Raw genomic sequence first — 23,846 nt, 5'->3', positions numbered from 1 at the left:
TCTGTCAAAGTGAAAGTCAGTACCCTCAATTTTTCATTTTTGGAATGAGGGGGTATAGGATAAAAGTGAAAGGGGATAGATTCAGAAGTAACCTAAGGAAATACTTCTTCATGGAAAGGGAGGTGAATTCATGGAATGGCATCCCAGTGGAAGTGGTAGAGACTAAAATTGTAACTGAATTCAAGAAAGCTTGGAACAAATAGGATCTCTAAGGGAATGAAAAGGAGAGTAGATGGCATGGATGGGCAGACTTGATAGGCCATATGGCCTTTAGTTGCTTTCATTTTTCTAAGTTTCTTCTGTTTGAGTGGTGGTTACAGTATCCTACTCTGGCAAAAAAAGGGGGAGCCAGGAGCACTTTCCACTCCTAATGGAAGTGCTTCAGGTCACAGAAGTATATGGTGAGATATCCTATCAGTGTGTTGTGAAGGGATTTATGTTTTGAGGATTGATGTGCCCAGATTTCTGTTATGAATATTCCTGTATTGGGAGACATCTTGAGGCTCATTTTCAAAGCACAAAGAGGCCAGTATTCAAACCATGGAAGGGAGCCCGGCTAACTCCACAGTCAGCCCAGATATTTTATGCTGGGCCGTTTCAAGAGACCAGCATTGAATATACAGTTTAAAGTTAACCAGTGAAGTCCATATTCAAAGATAGCCACTTAACTATAAACCGGCTAAATATATACCAGCTATTTAAGTGGCCCAGTGTGGTTACTTAAAATAGCTGGATATGAATTGAATGTTTCGGGATAGCCAGCTATATCGTGCGATATCTGGTTATCTCCTAGGTGCTAACCAGGAATATGCAGCAGGGAATAACAGACTATCACCCTCTGAATATTTCTGGATAGCCAGTTATGTGCCATTTAACCAGCCAGGTGCCGTTCCTGGCTGGTTAAATGGTTTTGAATATCAGGAGGATAGACTTACAAAGTTATATAGGTTACTTTTTAACTTTGTAAGTCTGTTCTTTGAAAATAAGCACCTTTATCTCTTTAGCACTTTATATTTGCCGAATGTATTAGTGCTTTAGCAGTAACAGTCCAAAATTATAGCTCTCTAATTGCGAAAGAATTAGAAATAAATGAATATTGTAAAGACACATTCTGGAGATGAGGTAATATCATCCATGTTCATGGAAGAAGTATGGATCAAGAGAGAGAGATGAAGTTTCGAAGGACTTAGATGCAAATTGTAAAACTTCTTATCTTTCTGTTCACTTTCTCCTTGTTCTTATGGTTCTTCAATAGCATAATATTCGAGCCTACCCAACAACTTTAGTATTCAACCAGTCTAGTGTTCATGAATACGAAGGCCATCACACTGCAGAACAGATCTTGGAGTTTGTGCAGGTATGTATTTACCCTTACAAACACAAAAATATAGCCAAACTAAGGTTTGCAAGAATAGATGCTTACTAAAAGCAGTAACCGTTTTCTGCCTTAGTTAGCTATACTTGGATAAAGAAAATGTTTAATTTTTTTTAGCAGTCCAGACATGTTGAAATAAACTGAAATGTGTGCTGCCTCGTAGGATGAACTGTTTCATATAAATGCCTGAGGATCATGACATTTGGTATGAAATAGCACCCCTTTTACCTGAACTTCAGATGGTCTGTTAACTGGGTACTTGCCACGGGTAGTTTCTAAACCTCTAAAGGTATCGTAGAACTCATGCATTGATATTTTTTCCTGTTTTGGCAGGATCTTATGAATCCATCAGTAGTTAGTCTAACACCGGAGACCTTCAGTGAACTAGTTAACCGAAGAAAGCGTGATGAAATCTGGGTGGTTGATTTCTATGCTCCATGGTGTGGACCATGCCAGGCATTAATGCCAGAGTGGAAGAGGATGGCCAGGGTAAGTTGAAATTTTAGCCTACTACTATTCTACTATTCTTACAGGAAGACAAAATTTAAAAGATCATAGCAGCTACCTGAAGTAAACAGTATTTAATAATAGGTGTACTGCCTGGGGCCTTCGATAGAAGAGCAAATCCTGAACAATATTTTGCTGTCTAATGTATGTCACTGTAGGCAGATGACTGACTGTGCCCTGATAAGTCTTGTGTTTATTTGTCTTTATTCTCAGATGCAGCTACTAAGGGTGTCATTTTTTATTACAGTGTACCTAGACAGATAAAGCACATATGTTGCATCTATTTTACATATGCAACACATGTACCTGTATACCTTTTGTAAAATAGCCTCCATGAAAGCTCCTACGCAAAGTTACACCTGCTTAAAGGCAGGGATAAGTTTGTACGTGTATATACCATAGTGTTGGATCATGATCCAGAAACCTGCCTACCTTTTAAGAAATTACTTTTAGTTAGAACTGTGCTTATGACACAGTAACCTGCATAAAATCAGGGGGAAAATCTATATTGCAGATTTCAATCTACTAAACTTTCTCTTTTGAGTAACCTGGGTGATGAGTTAATATTTGTATTGTGACCTCGGATGGCTGTTTTCTAATCCATATGTGTGTTACTCCTCAGAGTCTGAGGCACATACTGTTTCATGTTTTCGATTAGTGTAGATTGGCAACGCCGGTAATTGGGAAGCAAAACCAGTGCTGGGCAGACTGATCGTGACTGAATAGATATGGATGGGCTTGAGTGTAAATTTTAAGGGGCTTCGACATTAGCTTCAGATCTTTTAGTACAAGAAGAGTGCTGGGCAGGCTTCTACGGTCTTTGCCCTGAGAATGGCAAGGACAAATCAAACTCTGGTTTACATAAAGTATCACATACCATGTAAAATGAGTTTATCTTGTTGGGCAGACTGGATGGACCGTACAGGTCTTTATCTGCCGTCATTTACTATGTTAGTATGTTTGCTTTCTTTACTGACCTTGTCCAAAGTATTTTATAGATTTTCCAAAATAACCTGCTAATGATTTAGGTAAACCACAGACAGATTTTGGCATACTATTATCCTAAAATTTCTTTCTTCTTAGTTTCTAAATGGATTGATCAATGTTGGTAGTGTGGATTGTCAAAAGTATTATTCCCTATGCCAACAAGAAAATGTACAGGCGTATCCTGAAATTCGACTTTACCCTCAGAAGTTGAGCTCAGCTCAACAGTATTAGTGAGTATTACAAGCTTCTTATGTTTTAGTTGAAACATTCTTTGTGATTAAGACTGCATTACTGAAGAACACCAGGTAGTCGAAGCTAGGGAATATGGGATTGGCCTTTTAGTCCAGGTAAATTGATTGTTGCTTCTTTGAAGAAACAGGGAGCTTGAAATGCCGTATTCTGGTATTTAATAAGTGATTATGCACTCTCCTCTGAATTCTATATATCGCGCCGAGCATTCTGTGCTGAAATCCAAGCATATTCTATAACAATGCATGTAACTTAATTGGCTTAACAAGCTAATCTGCGTTTATAACAGCACTTAAGCAATAATGAGCACTAATTGGCAATAATTAGAATTTATGTGCATAACTTGCTAAGCGTATTCTATAATGATCTGCGGCTAAATTCTAATACTCGCAATTCAAAAGGAGCATAGCTATGGGCAGGGAAATGGGCGTTTCATGTGCATTCCAAAATTTACGCGTGCAAGTATAGAATATGGCCCAGTGCGTATAAATCTACACGCAAGGATTTACACAATGTTTTCATTGGTATAAATGGAGACGCGTAGTGTTAGGCGCTGGCATATCAACTAAGCGTATTCTATATACCACAACTAAATCTCAGCACTGCTTATAAAATATGCTTAGTTGGAATGGTTTGCCTTGCATATCTTTTAGGCGCCATATATAGAATCTAGCTCTCTATGGCCTTCCTATGAATACTAGCTCTGAGAAGGCCCCAGTGCACATACATATAACCGGACCCTTGAAGTGAACCATCCCTCAAGAAGAAGAAGCAAAGTCCTTCAATAAAACACCCATTCCATCTTATGGTATTGGACTATCTAGGAGACAAGTAGAACATAAATTGAAACACTTGACTAATGCATAAACAACGCATTTGATTGGAACTAGAAACTGTTAGTTGGAAAGTACATATATTAAATACCATGAAAGTAAATGGAGACCCTTATTACAGAGCGAGCATTTACAGCTTTTCTTGCAGCCAATATATAGGCAATGATTTATTATCAGTTTATGAGGTTTGTCTTTCCTCTCTGCTGGATAGTGGCTTCTACACTCTTTTTTTAACTAAACAAAAAGTATTACAGTAGGACATAGCCATAAAGAACTGCATGGGATTGGAGACGTTGAGAATCCCACGGGTATGGCTTCTGGGTTTGCAGAATTCCCACAGTGATGGAAGAAGCTGTTGCGGGTTTCCTGTGGGAGTGTAGTCAAAAGGCTTTGAATGCACTGAGGTTATTGAAGCACCAGAATGAGGCTTGGAATGCCTGGATATCCAGAACACCAGACTGAGGCTTGGAACACTCATCGTTTCTTCACAAATTGAAGAAATAACTACTTTCAGTTAAGGAATTACCTGCAGTTACGGGTGAGAATGGAGGAGATTAATTTAGAGGATGGGTAGGGCTGGAATGGATCTTAGCTGATATGGGTGGGTATGGGTTAGATTCCAGTGGAGATGGGTTAAATTTCCGTCCCTGTGCAACTCTCTACACGGCAAGCCAATTTGATTTTTGTGCTATCCATAATGAATTTGCATGCAGTATATGTAGTTCTTTCTTGTGTGTATTCGTTGTGGATAACCCTGAAAACCAGATTAGATGTGTGTTTCAAGAACTGGTTGAGAACCACTGCTATAGGGAAATTTAGGAAAGGTTGTCACATAATTAAGTGGAGCTTGATAGCAGGTAAATAACTAGAATTCAAATCTACAGCTAGTGGAATCTAAGCTTTCTGACCCTTGGTGCTTTGAATACCCATTGGTAGCTCATACCACTATCAAACTTTGCTGCTCTATCACGTTTTTTAATTGGGGGGGTTTAAATTATTTGTATTGATCCATAACCACAAAGTTGTTGTTTCAGTTTTTGCTAATGTTTAACAAATGAACAAAACCACATTACCAGTTTGCTTATTGCTGTAGATCAGTCCAGTCCTTGGGGTTTGTGAGGTGGTGCATACAAATTAGCTCATGCATATTCATTGTGGCTAACCTGAAAAACTGACTAGCTGGGTATATCTTGAGGACTGAGTCGAGAACCCCTGCTGTAGATAAAACACAGAACTGTAATTGTTACTGAAGGTCTGAGAACATTTTTCAGTTCTGTAGTTACCAGAATCCTCTGAATTACTACTCTGGAAACACAAAATGCGGGAGAATCAATAGGAAGCAAGTTGTACCTATTTTGTTCTTATATATATATATTTTTTTTTTCTTTTTAAAGTAAATATAGTGGCTGGCTTCGAGATTCTAATTCATTAAGGACCTGGGCTTTGGGGTGAGTTATTTTATTTCTAAATATTTGCAAGTCTGCCTAATGGCTCAGAGATAATTGTTACCGCTACACCCTTGCTTTGAAACAGAGAGCCTGGAGATGACGCAAAACTGACTCCATGTGCATATAAGAGTCGTCAACATTTGTCTTTCTCATTCCTATAGCATGCAGTTTTGGGATAGTCTTTGTGGCCGCTGTCAAATTAGTTGTTGCCTCTCAACCAATCAGAAAATCCATCAGCATTCTACAATAAGAGAGTACTATTAATGTTGATGTATGATAAAGACAAGCACTTCCTTCCTTCAGGTACAGCATTCATTATGTGTTCGGCTCTGGGAAGAAAGACACAAAGACTAGATTGTGTGACCTTTTAAGGTTCACTAATGTCATAGGTTCTCCTTCAAAGAAAGGGAAGTTAATTCTATGAAATGTGCACTTGCCAAAGTGATTTATTTCTTTAGATTTAACTCACACCTTTTTTGGTAGTAACGCAAGATCTGGTACACTTGGTAAGTTTATACCTGAGGCATTAGAGGGTTACAGTGGGTGACTTGTCCAAGATCATAAGGAGCAGCAGCAAGATTTGAACCAGGGTTCTCCTATTGTCAGCCCAGTGCTCTAACTATTAGGGTACTTCTAAGGGAGTTCTGGTTACTGTAGCATTCAGGGCATGAAATATTTGGGGATAATATGTAAAATGCTTATTTTTTTTTTCTCCACAGATTTTTACCCCAAGTATCTGTAGATCTGACACCAGAAAGTTTCAGTGAGAAAGTATTGAATGGAAAGAGCCATTGGGTCATTGATTTCTATGCGCCGTGGTGCGGCCCTTGCAGAAACTTTGCTCCAGAATTTGAACACACAGCTAGAGTGAGTATTGTGGAGCTTCTCCTATAAATGCAAATTGAGTCCCAATGATTTGAAACAGAGGTAAGTGCACTAACCTTTTACATGTATTTTCACTGAATTCCTTTAGCTTTCTTTGTCTAGAAGTAGGATTGAATTGGGCACACTAGTAGCATGATGTCATCTGGTGCCAGAATAGAACAGCTCTGCTAAATCTCAGATCTAGTATAATAATTTCTGAGCATGCATCTCTTCGTCTTAGTTTTGAGGGGGAGTGTTTTTTTACTTTTGGGGTTTTTTTTTGCTCTGCCAGATGCTAAAACAAAGCTCTCCCAACCAGTTTTAAGGAATCTGCTCATGTCTTATTGACACTGTTTTGTCATTTTTTTCTTTATTTTTTTTATTCTTAATTTCTAAAAGGAAAATATAATTATTTCTGATTTGATGATGCAGGACTGTGGCACGGGTATAACCAGGCTTTCAGGCCTTGCCCCACTTGTGAAAGAAAAATAGTTAATGATGCCCTCAAATTCTGTCATATGCTTGGGATACCTATTTACAGTCAAAAGGACTGTTATGCGTAGTGGCTGATGTCCCCAAGGGTCCAGAAGAATTGATTCATAGCTTCTTCAGTAGTGTGAGGCAGAATCTTCAATACAGAAGCTGGGCTGGCTCTGCACAGTCTTTTCTGCACCAGAAAGTTCAAAAGTACTACTTTCTAGTAAGAAGCTGCATTCCAGGTTTTTTGTTACTGTGGCAGATAAGTCATCTTCAGTTTCCTTGCCTCTACCAAAACTGCCCTAGTCATTTTTCCAAATAATGTTCAGTGACTTTGTTAATGGCTGCTGCAAAAATATTCCAGGTATGGGGTATCAAGATCCATGTTCTACTGCACTATAATCTGCAGGAGTCATCCAGTACAAAGAAAGCCACCATCATCTCCAGATCTAGTAGTTTCTCCTCTATTTCTGTTGAATTCCAAGTTGCAGGTGAACCATTATACCTCCTTCATCTTCCGTCTTGGAATATTCACAGACTGTTCTGGAAGACTCTAAAGATCCACAGTTAAATCTGTTTCATTCTGCCTCTGAACTAGAGGGCGTGTTCACAAGAATTGCTTCAGCTTTGTTCCCATTTTCTACAAAAAACTCAGCAGCTTATGAGGCTATCTATCCTAAATTTGCACAAAAGATAGCGAGAGAAGATCTTTCCTACTCCAACAGGAGGCTAAACAGAGATTCAGTGTCTTTGGATTAAAATTTATAGAAGCTCCAAAAGCTACAGTGGCATTTTTGGTCTATGGTTTACTACAAGAACAGCTGGTGTTCCTGCAGCAGAATCTACTATCTGTACATTCAGTTTCAGTGAAGAAAGTTTTAAAAAAAAAAAAAAAAAGGCAGGGATTATTCCAGTACTCTTACTGGGAAAACATCCACAGTTTCTAGACCATGTAGAAGAAAGAATCTTTCAAGGAGCTATGCCTTCTGCATAAATTGCTTCTCATGAAAAGGTCCAAGGATCTTTAGCTAACCTTTCTGCACATTGTTAGTCTGAACTTGCTTCTCTCATATCTGAAAATGATGAATGTGGTACTCAGCTAATTTGTTCAGCTTATGAGATTTTCAGCACCTCAACAGGATAAAGAAGTTTTTCATTTCAGAAAAGGAGCTTCCTGTTGTTTCACAGAAGATAACAGAGGCACAAAGAGCCAGCAAACGGCAATCGGCACACAAATGGAACAGACCAGCAGGGTCAGGAGTATGAAGTTTATTAAGCACAAGTACTCGATGTGGGCACGTTTCACCTTTAAAAAGGGTGCATCAGGTAAAACTATCAATTCAGGTATGTACAACAAATTAAAAGAAAAACTAATACAAAACTCAAATCAATGTACATAATCTTTCAGATTTTGATGTTCTTATGTGAGATTTTATGGTTTTCACTGTTTTAACATGAATCTGCGTGGATATCTGATGGTTCCTATTGCTTGTAGTGTTTCCCGGTTCTGATGACGTCATTCATGTCATTAGAACTCATACAAAATGGTCACTGATACGCATAAGATTGTTTTACTTTTATAGTGTTTTTTCCCACCCAAACCCACTTCTCCTCTCCCTCCACTCTCTATCTCAGTTGATAACATCCTCATCCTCCCCGTCTCATCTACCCGCAACCTTGGAGTCATCTTCGACTCCTCCCTCTCCTTCTCTGCGCATATCCAGCAGATAGCCAAGACCTGTCACTTCTTTCTCTATAACATTAGCAAAATTCGCCCTTTCTGAGCACACCACCCGAACTCTCATCCACTCTCTCATTTCCTCTCGCCTTGACTAATGCAACCTACTCCTCACTGGCCTCCCACTTAGCCATCTATCCCCCCTTCAGTCTGTTCAGAACTCTGCTGCACGTCTTATCTTCCGCCTGGACCGATATACTCATATCACCCCTCTCCTCAAGTCACTTCACTGGCTTCCAATTAGGTACCGCATACAGTTCAAGCTTCTACTAAACTACAAATGCACTCGATTTGCAGCCCCTCCTTACCTCTCTACCCTCATCTCCCCTTACGTTCCTACCCGTAACCTCCGCTCTCAAGACAAATCCCTCCTTTCAGTACCCTGCTCCGCCCTTTCTGCCTCGCCTCACCCCATGCTTGGAACAAACTCCCTGAGCCCATACGCCAGGCCCCCTCCCTGCCCATCTACAAATTCTTGCTCAAAGCCCACCTCTTCAATGTTGCCTTCGGCACCTAACCACTATACCTCTATTCAGGAAATCTAGACTGCCCAAACGTGACATTTCATTCTTTAGATTGTAAGCTCCTTTGAGCAGGGACTATCCTTCTTTGTTAAACTGTACAGCGCTGCGTAACCCTGGTAGCGCTCTAGAAATGTTAAGTAGTAGTAGTAGTATAGTGTTTTTTTCAGTGATCTTAGCAGCATTTTTGCATAAAAATTAGTGATTCCAGATCAGCAGACACTGCTGTATTGAAATCCTCCATAGGGTTTGATTTTTAAAAAATTTTTGAATAACCTGTTTTTAATCAAAACCGCAGGAAAATGATAACTTTAAACATCTGGTGCTCGTGAGATTCTGATTTTTACTTTTTATGAGGTCATTTCACTTATTTGTGGTTTTGATAATGTAAACAAGGTTTTAGTAGTGACTTATGGGTTTCTGCCAGGTACTTGTTACCTGGATTGGCCACTGTTGGAAACGGGTTACTGGGCTAGATCGTGGACCATTGGTCTAACCCAGTATGGATATTCTTGTGTTCTTATGACCCTCTTATCATATATGCTTGACAAAACAGTATAGTTCATTTCTTACTGGCTTGTTGAGAAGAAGTATTGCTCTGGATGCAGAGTGCAACAACTGTGAGTAGTTTTACTTTAAAACCATGCTTTTAAGATTGTTATATTGAAATCCCTTTGAAAAGAATTATGCTTCTCTTTTTTTTTTTTTTTTTTTTTTTTTTTTTTTTAACAAAACCTTTTTTTAAAGAAACAAGTGTTTTATCATTTTTAGGTATGTGGATTGATTAAGCACACCTTCCCTTTGTAGTGTTAGAATGCCCTGTAAGTATATGTCCTTCTTAGTCAACTTTTTCACCCTCTAATGCAATTGGGAAACTATGTATGTATGTTTGTTCTTATTTTTGTGCCTGTTCCGTTACACTTTCCAATGTGAGTTTACACTAGTTCATTTTGATGTCTTAATAGACCACACCACACAATAGCTGCACTTGTATACGTAGTTTTCTCCGAGGACAAGCAGGCTGCTTGTTCTCACGACTGGGTTGACGTCCACGGCAGCCCCTCAAACCGGAGTAAAAATCTCACGGGAGGTCCCGCACGCAGGGCACGCCCACCGCGCATGCACGGCCGTTTTCCCGCCCGTGCACGACCGTTCCCGCTCAGTTTTTTGCTTTCTGCGCTGGAGAGAGACGCGTATTCGTCCCTCTCCGTGTCAGCCCTGGAAAACCGGGTTGCGGCCTAGTCCGCGCTTTATTTTCTTGTTGTTGTGCGTTCGCACCCCTTTCGTTTTTAAAAAAAGAAAAAGAGGTTTCTTTTTTCCTTCCCCTCTTCGTGTTTAGTCGCGGGGTTGCCTCATCGCGGCCTTGTGGCCGCGCGGTCGTTTCTATTTTTTCTTTTCTGGTGTGCTTTTCACCGCCACCATCGACGATTTTGATTTCGCCGACGCGATTTTTCCGTCGATGTCCTCGAAGGTCCCGAGCGGATTCAAAAAGTGTGGTCGGTGCGGCCGGCAGATCTCGCAGACTGATCCTCACGCTTGGTGCCTCGGCCCGGAGCATAATTCCAAGGCGTGCGCCTTGTGTCTCGGCTTACGGAAGCGGACGCAGGTGGCGAGGCAAGTTCTTTGGGACCGTCTTTTTGGAACTTGTGCTGGCCCTTCGACGTCGACCTCGACGGCATCGGTGTCGACGGCCGGGTCTTCGGTACCGATGTGGACGACTTCAGTGCCGACTATGGCATCAACCCCAGGAGCACAGGTTCCCTTGGCCCGACGACCTGCCAGCGACGGCGGTGGTGAGCGGCCGCGTGGGCAGTCCGCTCCGGCCACTCCTGCTGCTCAGGGCCATCGGGACCGAACCCTGTCGGATCCGATACCTCGAGGCCGTGGAGACTCCACCTCCTCGTCTATGCCGCGGAGCGCCGATGACGGGCATCGGAAGAAATCTGCCAAGAAACACCGTCATCGGTTGCCCACTGCGCATGGGACTGGCAGCTCCGGGACGTCGAGAGAAGACTCGACCTCCAGGAAGCGGCAGTGCCGGGAGGAGCGCTCCCCCTCTGTCAAAGAGGTGTCGATGCGCAGGTCGTCAGGTACCTTGGTACCGTCTCCTGGACCCGGGCAGCTTCCAGCACAGACGCCCGCACCGGCCCCCCTGCCTTTCCCGACAGCAGGCCTAGACGAGTGCCTCCGAGCCATCCTTCTGGGGATCCTGGAAGGGCTGATGCACCAGGCCTTGCCGGCACCGGGGGTGCTTGCGCCCTCGGTGACGTTGATGGAGGTGTCGGTGGGCTCTGGTCCGGTGATGAGGTCTTCGACGCCGGCACCGGTGTCGATTGCCACTCGGGTGGAATCGATGTCGATGGAGGGAGCTTCGTCCCCGCCAGCGCGGGTGTCCACCTCTCAACGCCATCATCGAGGACGTGGTTCCTCGCAGTCGAGACGGGCCCGGTTGCGGTCTGAGCTGAGAGAGCTCATGTCTGACACTGAGGAGGAGGCCTCATGGGGGGAGGAGGAGGACCTCAGATATTTCTCCTCCGAGGAGTCTGTGGGCCTTCCCTCCGACTCCACACCTTCACCGGAGAGGAAGCTCTCGCCCCCTGAGAGCCTCTCCTTTGCCTCTTTAGTTCGGGACATGTCTATCAGCATTCCCTTCCCAGTGGTTACTGTGGATGAGCAGAGGGCGGAGATACTCGAAGTCCTCGACTATCCATCACCACCTAGAGAGTCTTCCACGGTACCGTTGCACAATGTCCTCAAAGAGACACTGCTTCGGAACTGGTTGAAGCCATTATCTAATCCCACCATTCCCAAGAAAGCGGAGTCCCAATACAGAATCCACTCAGACCCGGAGTTGATGCGGCCTCAACTGCCTCATGACTCAGCGGTCATGGACTCTGCTCTCAAGAGAGCACGGAGTTCGAGGGATACAGCCTTGGCGCCCCCTGGCGGGAGTCTCGCACTCTGGACTCGTTTGGGAGAAAGGCCTACCAATCTTCCATGCTCGTGACCAGAATACAATCATACCAGCTCTACATGAGCATCCACATGCGGAACAATGTGCGGCAACTGGCGGACCTGGTTGACAAGCTCCACCCGGAGCAGTCCAGGCCTTTTCAAGAGGTGGTCAGGCAGCTGAAGGTGTGCAGAAAATTCCTGTCCAGAGGTATCTATGACACCTGTGATGTGGCATCCAGAGCTGCGGCCCAAGGTATAGTGATGCGCAGACTCTCCTGGCTGAGTGCCTCTGACCTGGACAACCGCACCCAGCAGCGGCTGGCGGATGTCCCTTGCCGAGGGGGATAACATTTTTGTCGAGAAGGTCGAGCAGTTGGTGGACCAACTACACCAGCGGGAAACCGCTCTCGACAAGCTCTCCCACCGGGCGCCTTCAGCATCCACTTCCGCAGGTGGACATTTTTCCCGGGCTCGGCAGGCTGCACCCTACGCCTACAGCAAGCGTAGGTACACCCAGCCGGCCCGAAGGCCTCCTCAGGCACAGGTACAGTCCCAGCGCGCTCGTTCCCATCAACAGCGTGTGCCTAAACAGCCCCCTGCGCCTCCACAGCAAAAGCAGGGGACAAGCTTTTGACTGGATCCATGGGAACATAGCCGCCATCAAAGTAGCCGTGCTGGACGGCCTGCCGGTCGGGGGGAGGTTGACAGTTTTTCACCAAAGGTGGCCTCTCATAACCTCGGACCAGTGGGTTCTCCAAATAGTGCAGTGCGGATACACCCTGAATTTGGTCTCCACCCCACCAAATTGTCCACCGGGAGCTCAATCCTTCAGCTCCCATCACAGGCAGGTACTTGCAGAGGAACTCTCCGCCCTTCTCAGCGCCAATGCGGTCGAGTCCATGCCACCTGGGCAGGAAGGGCAGGGATTCTATTCCAGGTACTTCCTTGTGGAAAAGAAAACGGGGGGGGATGCATCCCATCCTAGACCTGAGAGGCCTGAACAAGTATCTGGTCCGAGAAAAGTTCAGGATGCTTTCCTTGGGCACCCTTCTACCCATGATTCAGAAAGACGATTGGCTATGTTCCCTGGATTTAAAGGATGCTTATACTCACATCCCGATACTGCCAGCTCACAGACAGTATCTCCGATTCCGTCTGGGGACACGTCACTTTCAGTATTGTGTGCTGCCCTTTGGGCTCGCCTCTGCACCACGGGTGTTCACGAAGTGTCTCGTGGTGGTTGCGGTGGTACCTACGCAAGCTGGGGGTGCACGTGTTCCCATATCTCGACAATTGGCTGGTGAAGAGCACCTCAGAGGCAGGAGCTCTTCGGTCCAAGCAGTGCACTATTCAACCTCTGGAGCTGCTAGGGTTTGTGATAAATTACCCGAAGTCCCATCTCCAGCCAGTCCAATCTCTGGAATTCATAGGAACTCTGCTGAATTCACAGACGGCTCAGGCCTATCTTCCCGAGGCGAGAGCTCAGAATCTCCTGTCCCTCGCTTCCCAGACAAGAGCGTCTCAGCAGATCACAGCTCGGCAGATGTTGAGACTCCTGGGCCATATGGCCTCTACAGTCCATGTGACTCCCATGGCTCGTCTTCTCATGAGATCAGCTCAATGGACCCTAGCTTCCCAGTGGTGCCAAGCCACCGGGAATCTAGAAGATGTCATCCGCCTGTCCATCAGTTGCCGAAATTCGCTGCGCTGGTGGACTATTTGGACCAATTTGACCCTGGGACGCCGATTCCAAATTCCGCAGCCCACAAAAGTGCTGACGACGAATGCATCTCGCCTAGGATGGGGAGCTCATGTCGATGGGTTCCACACCCAAGGGGTGTGGTCCCCCCCAGGAACAAGATCTTCAGATCAACCTCCTGGAGCTCCGAGCGGTCTGGAACGCACTGAAGGCCTTCAGGGATCGGCTGTCCTACCAAATTATCCAAATTTGGACAGACAATCAGGTTGCAATGTATTACATCAACAAGCAGGGGGGCACCGGATCTCGCCCTCTGTGTCAGGAAGCCGTCAGGATGTGGCGTTGGGCTTGCCAGTTTGGCATGCTTCTCCAAGCCACATACCTGGCAGGCGTAAACAACAGTCTAGCTGACAGGCTGAGCAGATTCATGCAACCGCACGAGTGGTCGCTCCATTCCACAGTGGTACGCAAGATCTTCCGAGAGTGGGGCACTCCCTCGGTAGACCTTTTCGCCTCCCAGACCAATCACAAGCTGCCTCAGTTCTGTTCCAGACTTCAGACACACGGCAGACTGGCGTCAGATGCCTTTCTCCTCCATTGGGGGACGGGCCTCCTGTACGCTTATCCTCCCATACCTTTGGTGGGGAAGACCTTACTGAAGCTCAAGCAAGACCGCGGCACCATGATTCTGATCGCACCCTTTTGGCCCCATCAGATCTGGTTCCCTCTTCTTCTGGAGTTGTCCTCCGAAGAACCGTGGAGATTGGAGTGTTTTCCGACTCTCATTTCGCAGAACGACGGAGCGCTTCTGCACCCTAACCTTCAGTCTCTGGCTCTCACGGCCTGGATGTTGAGGGCGTAGATTTTGCTACATTGGGTCTGTCTGAGGGAGTCTCCTGTGTCTTGCTTGCCTCTAGTAAGGATTCCACTAAAAAGAGTTACTTTTTCAAGTGGAGGAGGTTTGTCTTTTGGTGTGAGAGCAAGGCCCTAGAACCTCGTTCTTGTCCTGCACAGAACCTGCTTGAATACCTTCTACACTTATCAGAGTCTGGTCTCAAGACCAACTCAGTAAGGAATTACCTTAGTGCGATTAGTGCTTACCATTATCGTGTAGAGGGTAAAGCCATCTCTGGAGAGCCTTTAGTCGTTCGATTCATGAGAGGCTTGCTATTGTCAAAGCCCCCTGTCAAGCCTCCTGCAGTGTCATGGGATTTCAACGTCGTGCTCACCCAGCTGATGAAACCTCCTTTTGAGCCACTGAGTTCATGTCATTTGAAGTACTTGACCTGGACGGTCATTTTCTTGGTGGCAGTTACTTCAGCTCGTAGAGTCAGTGAGCTTCAAGCCATAGTAGCTCATGCTCCGTATACTAAATTTCATCACAACAGAGTAGTCCTCCGCACTCACCCTAAGTTCCTGCCAAAGGTGGTGTCGGAGTTCCATCTTAACCAGTCAATTGTCTTGCCAGCATTCTTTCCCAGATCGCATACCCGCCCTGCTGAACGTCAGTTGCACACATTGGACTGCAAGCGAGCGTTGGCCTTCTATCTGGAGCGGACACAGCCCCACAGACTGTCCGCCCAATTGTTTGTTTCTTTCGACCCCAATAGGAAGGGGGTCGCTGTCGGGAAACGCACCATCTCCAATTGGCTAGCAGATTGCATTTCCTTCACTTACACCCAGGCTGGGCGGGCTCTTGAGGGTCATGTCACGGCTCATAGTGTTAGAGCCATGGCAGCGTCGGTGGCCCACTTGAAGTCAGCCACTATTGAAGAGATTTGCAAGGCTGCGACGTGGTCATCGGTCCACACATTCACATCACATTACTGCCTCCAGCAGGATACCCGACGCGACAGTCGGCTCGGGCAGTTGGTGCTGCAGAATCTGTTTGGGGTTTGAATCCAACTCCACCCTCCAGGACCCGATTTCATTCTGTTCAGGTTGCACTCTCAGTTAGTTGTTCTTCGTAGGTCAATTTCTGTTATGCCCTCGCCGTTGCGAGGTTCAATTGACCTGGGTTCTTGTTTTGAGTGAGCCTGAGAGCTAGGGATACCCCAGTCGTGAGAACAAGAAGCCTGCTTGTCCTCTGAGAAAGCGAATGATACATACCTGTAGCAGGTGTTCTCCGAGGACAGCAGGCTGATTGTTCTCACCTACCCTCCCTCCTCCCCTTTGGAGTTGCATTTTTTCCTCAATTCTTTGCTTGTCATTCAACTCAGCGGGAACGGTCGCGCACGGGCGGGAAGACGGCCGCGCATGCGCAGTGGTCGTGCCCTGCGTGCGTGACCTCCCGCGAGATTTTTACTCCGGTTTGAGGGGCTGCCGTGGACGTCAACCCAGTCATGAGAACAATCAGCCTGCTGTCCTCGGAGAACATCTGCTACAGGTATGTATCATTCGCTTAATGATTTTATTTATATGATTGTTTACTTTGTGTGTGTACATTATTATTTTTTAAATATTTTCATTTTTATGATTTTTTCATGATTTGATTATGTTTATAACCAAAACAAATTTTATATACATTAATTTGAGTTGAGTTTTGTATTGTATTAGTTTTTCTTTTAATTTGTTGTAATATGTCTGACTTGACAGGCTTACCTTTTAAGAAATTACTTTTAGTTAGAACTGTGCTCATGACACAGTAATCTGCATAAAATCAGGGGGGAAATCTATATTAGATTTTGATCTACTAAACCTTCTCTTTCGAGTACCTGGGTGATGAGTATGTGCGTTACTCCTCAGAGTCTGAGGCACATACTGTTTCATGTTTTCAATTAGTGTAGATTGAGTGGCAACGCCGGTAATTGGGAAGCAAAACCAGTGCTGGGCAGACTTCTACGGTCTACGCCCTGATCGTGACTGAATTGATATGGATGGGCTTGAGTGTAAATTTTAAGGGGCTTCGACATTAGCTTCAGAACTTTTAATAGAAGAAGAGTGCTGGGCAGACTTCTACGGTCTTTGCCCTGAGAATGGCAAGGACAAATCAAATTCAGTATCACGTATCGTGTAAAATGAGTTTATCTTGTTGGGCAGACTGGATGGACCGTACAGGTCTTTATCTGCCATCATTTACTATGTTACTATGTGCTTTACTGTGTGGTATTTTCTACAGGCAACATAGGCACCCAGAACTCCCTTGCTGTGAAGTTAGTTTAAATGTCTGTGTGAACCTCTGTACTTTATAAAATACTAGTAAATAATGCCCGTTTCCGACACAAATGAAACGGGCGCTAGCAAGGTTTTCCTCGGAGTGTGTATGTTTGAGAGAGTGTGTGTGTGAGAGTGACTTTGTGAGAGAGACAGATTGAATGTGTGTGGCTGCAAGTGTGTCTGTTAGAGAGTGTGTGTGTGAGATTGACAGTGTGTTTGAATGGGTATGTGAGCGAGAGCGAGAGTGTATGAGAGTGATAGAGTGTTTGACAGTGACTGTGTGACACATAGAGAGTGAATGTGATCGAGTGTGAGACATAGCGTGTGTTGTAGACAGTGTTAGAGAGTGAGAGAGACAGTGTGTGAGAGAGAGAGAGAGAGTGTGTGTGAGAGATAGTGTGTGTGACGGAGATACATCCCCCCCCTCCCTATGTTGGCTGGAAGGACCCCCCTCCGTCTGCGTCTGCCACTGTGTTGTCGCAGGACCCCTCATCTCCCTGTCTGGTCAGTCTCCCCCCCTCCTTTCAGGTCTCCCTACAGCCCTTCTCTCAGGACTGTGGGTCGCCCCTCCCCCCTTCACCTGTGCTGTCAGGACCCCCTCCTCCGCCTCCATCTGTGGTCTGTGTACCTGTTCTGGCCCTCATCCTCCCCTCCTTGTGCCTGAACTGTTGCTTAGCCTGTGGCAACAGTGGAGAGAGCTGTGCAGGACCTCCTGTTCCAACCCCCTTGTCATGTTTGTAGAGAAAGAAAAGAGGGAAAAAGAGGAAAAGTGGCATAATGTTTGTAAAAAGGAAGAGAGGCACGGCAGGCAGCGACCAGCTATCAGCTGTGCAAGTGTAAACAAAAGAAAACAAAAAGGAGTTTTGTGCTGCCTGTTCAGTCCCAGCTCGTATTCTCTCGTATTCGCTGCTTGAAAGGACAGGAGGGGAGGGTGCACAGCAGAAGCTGACTTACTTTGCCAGATGCGAAGCAAAAGCTCCTGCCCTTGTTAAACAAAACAAAAAGGAGTTTTGTGCTGCCTGTTCAGTCCCAGCTCGTATTCTCTCGTATTCGCTGCTTGAAAGGACAGGAGGGGAGGGTGCACAGCAGAAGCTGACTTACTTTGCCAGATGCGAAGCAAAAGCTCCTGCCCTCGTTAGTTCTACATTCAGCTGCCAAGGCCACTGGAGAAAACAGAGGGAGGAGAAACGGGTGCAGAACTCCTCCAGCACATGTGCACAGCAAAGCGAGTGACGCTCCTCCCGAGTGACCCCTTCGCCTCTGACGCTCCTCCCTTCTTCTATTTGACTTCCCTGATAGGTCCCTCATTGGTGTGATGCTCTTCCCTTTTCCTGTTTCAGTTCCCTTTGATAGGTCAGAGCGGTGCAGCTGTGACGCCTCCCTTCTCTGATAGGTCAGGGCAGGGCAGAGATGTACTCTGATAGGTCAGGGCGGGGCAGATTCAGATCATGGCGGCGCACAGATGGACTGTGGTTAAAAGTGGTTACAGAGCTTCGAACATACGAACTTTTGAAGCCTCAAAGTGTGGTTCAGAACGTTCATGGTGCTTTTTATGTCCAGTTGGGGCGTGGCGTAGGTCGCAGATGGGGCGTGGCTGAGGGCGGTGGTGAGTAGTCCGAATAGCCAGGAGGACTACAGCAGTTCAGGACTTCACTGCCACAGTTGGAGGGAGCTTCAGAACGTTCAAGGTGGGATTTATTTATATAGATGTGCATACATCACAACTTCTTCCTTTCCAATCAAGCTAATCCCCTTTGAACACAGTCTTTTAGGCAAGCATATAAATAGTCGCAGAACTTTATAAAAGATTTTATATTTGATTGTTCCTCATCTTAAGCATTTTGCAACGAAAAGTGAATTATAAATTACGGTAATAAATAGTTGAAATAGTGAATCACATCTTGGTCACTCTTCTAAACCTACAGCTGTTCTATTTATCTTTCTTGAAAACTTTACATTGATGTTGGCTTGATCCTGAAACTTAAGTCTTCACTGCTCAGCTTTGTAACATGTTTCGTTTCTTTCAGTCTGTGAAAGGAAAAATAAAAGCTGGTAAAGTGGATTGTCAAGCTTATGGTCACACCTGTCAAACTGCTGGGATTAGAGCCTACCCCACAGTTAAATTTTACCCCTACCTTGGAGAAAAAAAGGTAATTCTCTATTAACGCAACTAAAAGGGAGAGCATGTTTTTCTCTGTTTTTGTTAACCCCATAGCAATGAAATCATGTTTTAATTCTGAAAGTAAGAAGTGCGCCAGCAAACCTAACGACCCAGAAATGACAGATTGTGTTTGATGGGTGAAATAACCGTTTGAATGGATGAGAACTAATGCCAAGAATCGAGCTAGTGCATCAGCTGTGCCACATCTTTTTCTATAACAGTAGTAGGGAATGTTCTTAAAGTGGAATCATGACATCAGTTTTGTCTTTTTTTTTTTCTCAATAGTTTGTAAATAATAGTTGGGAAAATCAAGAAATTGGAATAAAATAAAGGATATGTGAGGTCTGAATACCAGTTTCATTTAATTATCCCATAAAAAGAAGCTGATACCCCACATATTTTACATTTATACTGTCCTATGCATTTGTTCTTCTCAATTTCTTGTGTTTTGTTTGAGTAATTTGTATGTGACAAGTTTAACATGAATCATGGGTGTTTGTTTAGACTCTCTGTGAACCTTGAAATAGATTAATTTGGATACAGTGTGGAAAACTCTAAAGGGAGTAGATGTATCGATGATTCACTCTTGTCACCGAGTTTTCACCCAATAAAACAGGCTCACTGTATTGTGATGTGTAACATGTTGCCATCCACTGCTCACTGCTGTCTACAGTGCACATCTACCCCTCTGTTTCGGTCTTGCAGCACACCAGAAAACCTTGATCATAGATTTAGTAAATTTTGATAATGTATAATTTTACTATCTAAAGTAGAATAGAGAGAGACTTGCTCAAACATGATCAATATTTTTCTTTTCTCATTCGCATCTAAAAATCCAAATGTTAAAAGTGAGTCCTTTCTAAACTGTTGTGCCTTCTGTTTTTTTTTTTGTTTGTTTTTGATTTTTTGCTTTAAGAAAAGTGCCCTTGGTGAAACAATAGAAAGCAGAGATGCAAAAGAAATAGCTGATATATTGATGGAAAAACTGGGAAGCATTAAAAGTCAAAACAAGAAACACAAATCTTCTAAAGCCAAGGTAGGAAATAGCATTATTTTTTCTCTTGCTGCCACCAGCAATTTAGAGAGGAGGCTGTGAGTTCTGTTCTGCCAGACTTTGGCATGCCCTAACAAGTGATTGGTTTGGTTGCAACAACAAAGGGTTCATGGTTTCCTCAGTGGCTGCCATAGACATTCTACTTGCTGCTGAAGATGTTTATTACGGAAAAGTGTTATTTATTTTAAAAACTTACACCATGCTTAACGCTAAGCAGCTTAAAGACATATATATATAATTCAAAAGAAAAACACCACACATTCAAATTACAAAAATACAAGACAGAAAGTCTGAAATAGGGACCCTTAAACTGTTAAACACAATATTCTAAATATTAAAGAATGCCTGTAAAAACAAATGAGCTTTCAAAACCACCTTGACCTGTTGAATTGTAGGACAAAATTGAATGTGATCAGGGAGCTTATCCCATAACAATGGACCTGCCATTGTTCTTTATTTTGTAGTCTGTCTTCAACGGTCATTGAAATAGTCAGTTCACTTGTGCATGCACTGGTACCAATGGTATGCCTTAGCATAGGCATTGGAATGGGATGGCCACAAGTGCTATGGCACCCCCAAAAGTTTCCTTCTCTCCACCTCACACGCCCCAGTGAGGAGGTTCTTTCCTTACCTCCTTTCCCTGGAGCGACAATGTTCCAACCAGCATAACACCTCAAGTATTGGGGCCGGCAGATGTGGGTCTTTGAGCATGACCAGCAGATGTGGGCCTTGAGCATCTGTGCATGTTCAAGGCCTGCCAGGCTCCCACCCCCCTGAACTTCTTGTTTTAGAAGACGTGGGAGCCGGCAGGCTTTGAGCATACTCAGATGATTATTACCCGGGGGAGGGGTGTTGAAGAAGGATAGAAATGCTGGACACCAAGGGTTGGAGGATTGAGGGGGGTTTGAGAGGAAGGAAAGGAGAGAGATGCTGGGTGCAATGGGGATGGCCTTTGGATGGTAGATAAGAAAAGGGGTAATGCTGGAGTTGGGGGCAGAGTTTGGGGCCCTCCCCAAACAAAAAGGCATTCCACTGCCCCTGTGCTTTAGTTGGTTTTATTTTGCCACTTGATCAATGCCTTCGCTAATTTGACTCAAAAAAAAAATACCCCTAAAGATTTCTGTATTGGCTTTTGCTACTGGTGTAAAGGACCTATTCCTTTTCCTACTAGACCAATCGAGACATATGTTGGCCGATATTCAGCTGGCTGCAGTCAGTGTTTACATTTGCTGGCTGAAAGAGCCACCAATATTCAGTTCTGGGCCATGTCCAGGCACCGGCTCTAAATACTGGGGCTAAATGTGGGCGGGCAGGCTGCCGGAGCTTATTCAGACCTGGCCGATATTCAGGTAGGGCCCTCATAAGACACTTGCGTGGGCCCCAGCTGAATATCAGGCTGGCACCCGCATAACTTTTGTAAACAAATTTAAACCCTCCACAACAAAGCCCACTACTTTCTCCCCCTTCCCCTAGCCCATGGCTTGAAAGCAGTCCCCCCTCCTTGGAAGCCCCAACCCCCAGCCGTTCATGTAACCCTCCACTCCCTCCCCCCCCCCACACCCCACCAGGTCTACCTCTATCCCTGGTGGTCCAGTGGGGGTCTTCGGGGGCAGGAGAGCAGCACCCTCACTCTTGCCCCTTGTAGCTGCCTGGCAAAATGACTGCCACGACTTCTCGCAGAAGCTCGCAGTACTGCATAAGAACCAAGAATCCAAGGTGGTAAAGGTAATAGCACCTTCGTTTGCATGGAGTGTATCCTAGTTGAAGAATACAACCACAGTATAAGATGTGTAAGGGATTATCTACACAAACTAAATCACATCAAACCTCCTCTAAATCTAAAGTAGTGACTCATCAATTCACTGGAAAACCTTTTGGAAGGAAAAAGCCTCAGAATCTGTTGTGGCACTTTAATAATGCACAATAATGTTTAATCATTGGCAAAAAAAAAAAAAAAAACTTCCAACATGCTTGTCTAATTCAAGTCTCAATTATTGCCACAAAACATTTACATATTTTTTTTGTCAGCAACTGCTATGATCCTCTCTGAAGTTCCCAAATTGAAAGCAGCAGCTGCTGCCCTGCCATGGAGAACGGGAGGAAGCCATTGGGGAGGTCCTGGAGTCACTGATGGGGAACATACTGAGAAGGAAAGTGCTGGAGAAGGAGAATGAGAAAAGCTACCTGCAAAGGGGCTTGAGAAAACAAAAATGTGACTCCTGAAGGCGTGATGTGGGGAGTGAAAGAAGGAGATTGTTGAGATGGATTAAGAAAGGGAGACTGCTGGGGATAGGGTGGGTAGGGGGTGAAAATAAGAGAGACCAGGTAAGGGCAAAGTTAGAAATGTGGGAAGTAGTTATTTCTGAGGATGATGAGGGAGACAGGCTTATTTTCGAAAGAGAAGGGCGCCCATCTTTCGACACAAATCGCAAGATGGGCATCCTTCTCACAGGGTCGCCCAAATCGGCATAATCGAAAGCCGATTTTGGGCGTCCTCAACTGCTTTCCGTCGCACGGACGACCAAAGTTCACGGGAGCGTGTCGAAGGCGTAGCGAAGGCAGGACTTGGGCGTGCCTAACACCGATAATGGAAAAAAAAGAAGGGCGTCCCTGACGAACACTTGGACGACTTTACCTGGTCCTTTCTTCTTACGACCAAGCCACAAAAATGTGCCCTAAATGGCCAGATGACCACCGGAGGGAATCGGGGATGACCTCCTCTTATTCCCCCAGTGGTCACTAACCCCCTCCCACCCTCAAAAAAAATTTTTTAAAATATTTTTTCCAGCCTCAAATATCATACCCAGCTCCATGACAGCAGTATGCAGGTCCCTGGAGCAGTTTTAGTGGGTGCAGTGCACTTCAGGCAGACGGACCCAGGCCCATCCCCCCTTACCTGTTACACTTGTGGTGGTAAATGTGAGCCCTTCAAAACCCACCACAAACCCCCTGTACCCATATGTAGGTGCCCCCCTTCAGCCATAAGGGCTATGGTAGTGGTGTACAGTTGTGGGAAGTGGGTTTTGGGGGGCTCAGCACACAAGGTATGGGAGGTGTGCACCTGGGAGCAATTTCTGAAGTCCACTGCAGTGCCCTCTAGGGTGCCCGGCTGGTGTCTTGGCATGTCAAGGGGACCAGTGCACAACACCTCTGCTTAACCCAGATGAACGTATGCATGTAGGGGACAGTTCTGTAAGTGGGTGCCTTCATTTAGGTGTCCCAATGCTGCACGATGAAAGCCTATTCTATAATGGCAGTTGGGCACCCAGATTCCTTTATAGTATACTAGCATAACCCAGTGTTGATGTGCCTAACATTTACTAATCCGTAGTTGCACCAGTCTTAGACATTCATTGGGAAGTTCGACCTGGGGCCACTGACTCAGGGCCGGAGTCCTCATTCCTTCTGTGGACCCCTGGGTTCTCTGAAAGAAGTGACTATGCTGACCAGCATCTGCTCTGCTAGGCATATAACAACGTGCCTCCTGAAAACAGCCTCTATTAGAATAACTTCTACTTACCGACTTTGGCTTATCTTCCAATAATCTGATTTCTCCAAGACTAAACTAAAAGGATCGGCTGCTAAGGTTAGAACACTAAATCAGGTGTGGATGTTATTCAAAAATACCACCTTGGAAGCCCAGTCCACATGCATTCCACGTATTTGCAAAGGTGGAAAGAAGAGAAAACGACAGCCAGCAAGGTTAAAAGGTGAAGTAAAAGAGGCTATTACAGCCAAAAGATTGTCCTTCAAAAAATGGAAAAAGGATCCAAAAGAAGAAAATAAGAAGCAACTAAGGACTGGCAAGCCAGATGCAAAGCA

At 45.1% G+C, this 23,846-nt stretch overlaps 1 protein-coding gene across 2 annotated transcripts in view; it reads left to right on the top strand.

Moving 5' to 3' along the window:
• DNAJC10 (DnaJ heat shock protein family (Hsp40) member C10) overlaps positions 1-23,846 on the top strand; it is a 149,545-nt gene that overhangs the window by 118,853 nt on the left and 6,846 nt on the right. For both annotated transcript variants that reach the window (XM_030209466.1, XM_030209465.1), the window contains exons 16-22: positions 1,256-1,357; positions 1,709-1,864; positions 2,966-3,099; positions 5,346-5,399; positions 6,119-6,266; positions 18,837-18,959; positions 19,887-20,006. In XM_030209466.1, coding sequence (XP_030065326.1) covers positions 1,256-1,357; positions 1,709-1,864; positions 2,966-3,099; positions 5,346-5,399; positions 6,119-6,266; positions 18,837-18,959; positions 19,887-20,006 — 837 coding nt within the window. The remainder of the gene's footprint in view (positions 1-1,255; positions 1,358-1,708; positions 1,865-2,965; positions 3,100-5,345; positions 5,400-6,118; positions 6,267-18,836; positions 18,960-19,886; positions 20,007-23,846) is intronic.

The sequence above is a fragment of the Microcaecilia unicolor genome, chromosome 7, assembly GCF_901765095.1.
Source record: "Microcaecilia unicolor chromosome 7, aMicUni1.1, whole genome shotgun sequence".
Taxonomy (NCBI): Eukaryota; Metazoa; Chordata; class Amphibia; order Gymnophiona; family Siphonopidae; genus Microcaecilia; species Microcaecilia unicolor.
Note: the sequence above shows the minus strand (reverse complement) of the source record. Positions and strands in the feature narration are given on the sequence as shown.